The sequence below is a fragment of the Bos javanicus genome, chromosome X (genome assembly GCF_032452875.1).
Source record: "Bos javanicus breed banteng chromosome X, ARS-OSU_banteng_1.0, whole genome shotgun sequence".
Classification (NCBI taxonomy): Eukaryota; Metazoa; Chordata; class Mammalia; order Artiodactyla; family Bovidae; genus Bos; species Bos javanicus.
This window is the reverse complement of record NC_083897.1, coordinates 19,402,371-19,410,363: the sequence shown is the minus strand read 5'-3', so window position 1 is coordinate 19,410,363 and position 7,993 is coordinate 19,402,371. Positions and strand designations below refer to the sequence as shown.

The window sequence follows — 7,993 nt, the reverse complement described above, 5'->3', positions numbered from 1 at the left end:
ATGCCTTCAAATGCCCAATATTACCCATTTCTCTGCAACCACATAAGTCAGGGGAAAGCGTGAGCTTCATACAGATAACATATTTGGAAGACCTTGTAGTACATTACCATTTCCACCCGAGAGAAAGCATTCATCCATTGAGCTTGACAGAGATAACTTGGTACATTCCTTCAGCTTGATGCATATAATGATGCATTCATCGATTGAGCTTGATACAGATAACTTAGATTGAAGACATTACCATTGCCACTGGAGAGAAAACAATCATCGAATACATGCCTCAGAAGGCTAAGTGACAAGGCAGGCCTAGGGATCAACGCCTGGAATAGCACAGAGGAGCCAGGTCACATCTGACCTGTATTGAGTAGTGTCCCTTTCTCTTGCTCAAGAGTGCGAGTTCTTGGAGGCCGGGCCGGCCCGAGGGCGCCTGCGCGCTGAGGCGGGGTGAGCTTCCCAGCAGGCCGGCTGCAGAGGGCGCTAGGGGCAGACGCGGCGGTTTAGCTGGAGCGCAGGACGCCGGGCCCCAGCAGCAGAATATGGCGGCGCTCAGCAAGAAGTGCTGTGTGTACTGCCTAGCCGAGGTAAGCCCGCTGTGCTTTCGCTGCACCGAGTGCCAGGACATCGAGCTGTGCCCCGAGTGCTTCTCCGCCGGCGCCGAGATCGGCCACCACCGCCGCTACCATGGCTACCAGCTGGTGGACGACGGGCACTTCACGCTCTGGGGGCCCGAGGTCGAGGGCGGCTGGACCTGCCGCGAGGAGCAGCTGCTGCTGGATGCCATCGAGCAGTTCGGCTTCGGGAACTGGGAGGACATGGCAGCTCACGTCGGCACTTCCAGGACCCCCCAGGAAGTGATGGAGCATTACATAATCATGTACATCCACGGAAACCTGGGGAAGGCCTGCATCCCCGACTCCATCCCCAACCGGGTGACTGACCACACCTGCCCCAGTGGGGGGCCCCTCTCTCCCAGCCTCACCACCCCCTTGCCTCCCCTAGACATCTCGGTGGCCGAGCAGCCGCAGCTGGGCTACATGCTGCTGCGGGACGAGTATGACATTGAGTATGACCAGGACGCCGAGACGCTCATCACTGGGCTCTCGGTCAACTATGACGAGGAGGACGTGGAGATTGAGCTGAAGCGTGCGCACGTGGACATGTACGTGCGCAAGCTCCGCGAGCGGCAGCGGCGCAAGAACATCGCACAGGACTACAACCTGGCACCCGCCTTTCTGGGCAAGGACAAGAAGGAGGAGGAGTGGGCGGCGCAGCGCAAGGTCACCAAGGAGGAGAAGGAGCTGCGGCTGAAGCTGCGGCCGCTCTACCAGCTCATGTCGTGCAAGGAGTTCGACGACCTGTTCGACACAATGTACAAGGAGAAGATGCTCCGCGCCAAGATCCGCGAGCTGCAGCGCTACCGGCACAATGGCATCACGAAGATGCAGGAGTCGGTGGAGTATGAGGTGGCCCGGCACAAGCGCGAAAAGTGCAAGGAGAACAAGGCTGTGGCGGCAGCGGCGGCGGGGGGCGGCAAGGAGGACGGCCGGGATGGTGAGTTTGCGGCCATCGAGCACCTGCCGGGCTTCGAGCTCCTGTCGCACCGCGAGAAGGTGCTGTGCAGCTCGCTGAACCTGAGCCCCGTGCGCTACGTGACCTTGAAGACCATCTTCATCAAGGACCACCTGAAGAAGCGCCAGGGCATCCCCTCCAAGAGCCGCCTGCCCAGCTACCTGGACAAAGTCCTCATGAAGAGGATCCTGAACTTCCTCACCGAGAGCGGGTGGATATCCAGCAACGCCTCCTGAAGCCCGCCGCCCGGAGCGCCTGGGACTGACGGACGGACGGATGGCTTGATGGTCGCCGCGAGAGCCGCACAGACAGCGAAAGGGGCGGGGGAAGCTTTGTGAGCCAAAACCAAACGGGTTGGGCGGGAGGGGGAGAGGAAACGCTTTTCCGCCCCCGCCCTCCCACCCACCCATTGTTGCTCTTTAAAAAAAATAATAAAAGGAGTTCTTTTTTTTAGGGTATCAATTCTTTTTACGATCCTCTGAAGAAACAATAGCAACAGTCTGATCAAGGGGAAGACAAAACCTGTGTATATTTTAACTGAATCCCTAAACGTAGTACTTTAAGATGACGATTTGCCTTTAAGTGTTCAGTGTGGAGCCTCTGATGATGAGATCGGGAAATTGCCTTTTTTTGTTGATGCTTCCCAGTGGTACAGGACTGTGAGATGGGCAGAGAGGAGCCCTTCCCTGCTGGCCACCAGCGCACCCCCGTGACCTGAGCTCTGCTGCGGCCACCCTCGGTGTTGGGCAGGTGGCACTTTAGGCAGAGGGCGCCAGGCCTGGCAGGAGAAGATGCCAGGGACTCGCCAGGAGGAATCTGGTGTTGAATGGTTTGGTCAAACTGAGCTTCCCTGCAACGGCTGGAGGGGACACGGTCTACGTCGAGGAGAGGCGGAGACGGTGCTACGTCCTCCCAGGGGTTCTTAGCCAGGGTTCCTGGAGCAGCAGCACAGCGTCCCCAGGGGAACCTGCTGGCCCTTAAGGGACTTGGGCCTGCCCAGGCCTCGGATGCATGGGGCGGGACTTCGCAGGTCACTGGGACCCGTGCTGAAGTCTAAGAACTGTGGGCTTTAGCCGCTCCAGTGTCACTGATTTTCTACATCAGCTTCCTAGTTTGGTGAGGTTTTAAATTTAAGTCTTATTTTATATACATGATTGCCAGACTTTCACTAAGCTTGAGAAACAAAAGCTCCCTGTAAAATGTGTGTGGCCCTGGCCAAGAGCTGTCAAATGAGTTCTGTGCTTAAGTAAGTTGTAAGTGTGTGTGTCTCTTCTCGATGGTATGACGAATTTATTTAGGCTTGACTGTTTTTAAACACCATAATAAATGTATAATTTATGTTAAAAGTGTGAACCCTTTGTTACAAGGGAAAAATAATTTTATGATTGATTGACTCTTGCCCCATCAACTCCAGCTATTACTGTCGCATTAGTCCCGCCCCTGCTATTTGCTCGGAGTCTTTAAATTTCTATATTTAATTCTTAATAATAAATGAGTCACCATAATCCCATGGAATTAGATATTTTCAAAACTGAAACTCGAGTCACAGAAGATAATCAGCTGTTCAGAATGATGCTCTGGAAGGCCAGCATCCTGAGAATGTATTCAGACTGAAACTCTGCCTACCACCTCTTTTTTCCCCTTTTACACATTAAACAGGTTGAGAACCAAAAAAAAAAAAAAAAAGAGTGCAAGTTCTTGAGACTGCTGCCAATTGGAAAAACACCCTTTTCGAATGCTCTGCCTTGTGACTGCTTCCTAAGAAGACAATAGTCAGCAGAAGTACGCATGAAAAAATTCACTGGGGCCCTGCCCCCTCCAAAGAAGAGATTCAGGATGACTGGGATGCAATGGGCAGCCAGTACAAGCCTGTGTGGAAAGGAAAGAATGGGCCACAGTTATGGTTAAGTTTCACAACTCTTTTCACTAGCAAATGAGCCAGTCTTGGACACAATCATGTCTCGGTGAAGGAACACTACTTAGGAGAAAGCTTTCTCTTAGTATTATATGTTTCAGTTTGTCACCACATGAGGAATCCACAATGACACCCATCATCCAAGGATTTAAAGTAATTTAACCCATTAAAAGTGTAAAAGAAAAGAGGATGTATGTCAATGTGCTGGGCAAAGGCCACACACTCTAGTTTCCCACCAAAAAGGAAATGTGTAATTTGAACATCGGTGGGTGAAATTCAGGACTTGTGATGCCAGCTTCTGACTGAATCTTGTATCACTAATAAAGCAGAGGAACCATAGTTATCTACTGAGACTGAAGGTTAAAAGGCTCTCTGAGAGTGTGTGTGCTCAGTCATGTTTGAGTCTTAACAACCCCATGGATTATAGCCTGCCAGGCTTCTCTGTCCATGGGGTTTCCCAGGCAAGAATATTGGAGTCAGTTGCCAATTCCTCCAAGGAGTCTTCCAAACCCAAGGATTGAACCCCGGTCTCCTGAATCCCCTGCATTGACAGGCAGATTCTTTATCATTCAGTTCAGTTCAGTTCAGTTCAGTCACTCAGTCGTGTCCGACTCTTTGCGACCTCATGAATTGCAGCACGCCAGGCCTCCCTGTCCATCACCAACTCCCGGAGTTCACACAATCTCATGTCCATCCAGTCGGTGATGCCATCCAGCCATCTCATTTTCTGTGTCCCATTATCCTCCTGCCCCCAATCTTTCCCCAGCATCAGGGTCTTTTCCAATGAGTCAACTCTTCGCATGAGATGGCCAAAGTATTGGAGTTTCAGCTTTAGCATCAGTCCTTCCAATGAACACTCAGGACTGATCTCCTTTAGAATGGACTGGTTGGATCTCCTTGTGTCCAAGGGACTCTCAAGAGTCTTCTCCCACACCACAGTTCAAAAGCATCAATTCTTGGGTGCTCAGCTTTCTTCACAGTCCAACTCTCACATCCATACATGACCACTGGAAAAATCATAGCCTTGACTAGACGGACCTTTTTTGGCAAAGTAATGTCTCTGTTTTTGAATGTGCTATCTAGGTTGGCCACATTTCCAAGCAGTGAAAGTGAAAAAAAGTGAAGTCACTCAGTTGTGTCCGACTCTTTGTGACCCCATGGACTGTAGCCCACCAGGCTCCTCTGTCTGTGGGATTCTCCAGGCAAGAATACTGGAGTGGGTTGCCATTTCCTTCTCCATTCCAAGGAGTAAGCGTCTTTTAATTTCATGGCTGCAATCACCATCTGCAGTGATCCTGGAGCCCAGAAAAATAAAGTCTGACACTGTTTCCACTGTTTCCCCATCTACTTCCCATGAAGTGATGGGACCAGATGCCATGATCTTAGTTTTCTGAATGTTGAGCTTTAAGCCAACTTTTTCACTCTCCACTTTCACTTTCATCAAGAGGCTTTGTAGTTCCTCTTCACTTTCTGCCATAAGGGTGGTGTCATCTGCATATCTGAGGTTATTGATATTTCTCCCGGCAATCTTGATTCCAGCTTGTGCTTCTTCCAGCCCAGCGTTTCTCATGATGTACTCTGCATAGAAGTTAAATTAGCAGGGTGACAAGATACAGCCTTGACGTACTCCTTTTCCTATTTGGAACCAGTCTGTTGTTCCATGTCCAGTTCTAACTGTTGCTTCCTGACCTGCATATAGGTTTCTCAAGAGGCAGGTCAGGTGGTCTGGTATTCCCATCTCTTGCAGAATTTCCCACAGTTGATTGTGATCCACACAGTCAAAGGCTTTGACATAGTCAATAAAGCAGAAATAGATGTTTTGCTGGAACTCTCTTGCTTTTTCCATGATCCAGTGGATGTTGGCGATTTGATCTCTGGTTCCTCTGCCTTTTCTAAAACCAGCTTGAACATCAGGAAGTTCACGGTTCATGTATTGCTGAAGCCTGGCTTGGAGAATTTTGAGCATTACTTTACTAGCGTGTGAGATGAGTGCAATTGTGTGGTAGTTTGAACATTCTTTGGCATTGCCTTTTTTGGGATTGGAATGAAAACTGACCTTTTCCAGTCCTGTGGCCACTGCTGAGTTTTCCAAATTTGCTGGCATATTGAGTGCAGCACATTCACAGCATCATCTTTCAGGATTTGAAATAGCTCAACTGGAATTCCATCACCTCCACTAGCTCCACTAGCTTTGTTTGTAGTGATGCTTTCTAAGGCCCACTTGACTTCACATTCCAGGATGTCTGGCTCTAGGTGAGTGATCACACCATCGTGATTATGTTGGTCGTGAAGATCTTTTTTGTACAGTTCTTCTGTGTATTCTTGCCACCTCTTCTTAATATCTTCTGCTTCTGTTAGGTCCATACCATTTCTGTCCTTTATTGAGCCCATCTTTGCATGAAATGTTCCCTTGGCATCTCTAATTTTCTTGAAGAGATCTCTAGTCTTTCCCATTCTGTTGTTTTTCTCTATTTCTTTGCATTGATCACTGAGGAAGGCTTTCTTATTTCTCCTTGCTATTCTTTGGAACTCTGTATTCAGATGCCTATATCTTTCCTTTTCTCCTTTGCTTTTTGCTTCTCTTCTTTTCACAGCTATTTGTAAGGCCTCCCCAGACAGCCATTTTGCTTTTTTGCATTTCTTTACCATTGCACCACCTTAAAAGCACCTTGTTAATGATGTTATGAGCTAAATCAAGGGAAATTGAGTAATGGTCTAAAAAGTTAAAGTTAGACCAGTTTGCTTTTTTAAATCTCTTGCAATTTTAAAGTACTTGGCCTACACTTAATTTTTTTTCTAAAATAGAGCATATTTTAAAGAAAATATTTTTATATGAATTTGTAATTCAGTATAAATAGTATTTGTCAAAGAGTGGTTTTCCTACGTATGGCCCATTGAAAAGGTATCAGAATGGTTTGTGTGTTGTAACTTTCTCTACAGAGAAGTAAATTGGTTTGATTTTTTTTAATGACTGATTTTTTTCTTAGATTATTTAAAGTGTGTAGTATGTGTAAATATAAATATATTACATCTGGATTTATATACCAAATATGTAAAACCAAAATATACCAAATTTTGGAATGCAGCCTATACATTTTGAAAATATGTTTCATGACATTGAAGAAGGAATTCATAGGACCTGGACTCCATCTTAGGCCTGTTCATGCTGATCATGCTTGGCCACCTTTCCAATGGACTCTGAACTCTGTGTTTAGTGCCTATAAAAACAACAAGAGAAGGATAAGACCCCCTCCAGACAGGGGAACCTGGAAGATCGTATCTAGGTTACTCATCGCCTAAGAGAAAACATACACTAATCACCCCTTCCTCCAGACAGGCCATAAATTTTTCTGTATCTATCAGAGTGTAACCTCGAGTTTATTGATTATTGGCTAACTGTTTGACTGTTTGAGCACATGAGCACATAGCACGTGAATGATGGGGTTACTGGGATTGTATTTTCCTTGGTTTATGTAAGTCTCAAGGAATTTGGAGTGGTGGGTTCAGACACGTACACATGGGGTATAAAAGATTTTCACAAATGCTGGTTGGGGTCCTTGGCTAAGAGGAGACTCTGCCTTGGGCCCGCTGGTGTAATAAACTGCACTCCACTGTCTGCACTGTCCTTCTGAGTGAGTTTGTTTCCTGGAACGCATGGCTACAACAACATCAGTTAAATACTTGGAATTTGGTACTTGAGAAACTGTGTGTAGATTTTTTGTAGGTAGTTATTTTATTCAAACAGAGGAACAAATGTATGTTAGTTTGTTGTATTTCTTAATTTAAATAAAATATTTAATATGCTATTAAAAATAAAGGCTCTCTGAGAATATTTTAAATAGTGGAGGGTGTCAAGCTCAAAGATGATAGTAAGAGAGAGCCAAGAGACTTTCAGACTCAGACACTGGAGGCAGTTTGTGGATGAAACACGAGGTATGGTCTCAGTAATGTCTGCAAGCAAACATATAGCCACGAATTACTGGAAGCGTGAAAATTTCAAGGAGCACTCCTGACTTGACAATTACTTCCACTATATTCCCAGGATCCTTATCACGTGTGGAACTGGTCTGGGATACCACCATTGACCACAACCCACTTGGTCCACAGGTCCCATTTTACCCTTTTTAATAGACAGAAATGTTTTCAATTAACTTCAGATCCATATTATCATACTAGGAAAAAAGGCACCCAAGCAGCACACATTCCAAATTCATGAGGTTTATTTTCAACAGGCCAATCCAGTTCATCTCACTGCTGCCAGCTACTGCAAGAGTTTCCAACGAGAATAAAAAGAGAGATCAACCCTTTGATGGTAAACTGTCAAAATCAGGTGATTTTGAAAACAGACATCCTAAAAGTCAATGTGTCTGCAACAGAGGCACCCACAAGGAACAGAGGAACATGGTTAAGGACTGGAAAAAGATACCACTGTCTTGTTTAATGAACTGATTCCATTAACAGTTTCTACCACAGAATTAGAAAGCCCTGTCCAGGGAGAGACCTTGACAT

General features: G+C 46.6%; 1 protein-coding gene across 1 annotated transcript; it reads left to right on the top strand.

Annotated features, from left to right (window-relative positions):
• Window positions 1–433: 433 nt before the first annotated feature.
• Window positions 434–1,893, top strand: LOC133242328 (transcriptional adapter 2-beta-like). Its single transcript, XM_061408428.1, has one exon. The coding sequence runs from the start codon at window positions 537–539 to the stop codon at window positions 1,803–1,805; it is 1,269 nt and encodes a 422-aa protein (XP_061264412.1). The 5' UTR covers window positions 434–536; the 3' UTR covers window positions 1,806–1,893.
• Window positions 1,894–7,993: the final 6,100 nt, after the last annotated feature.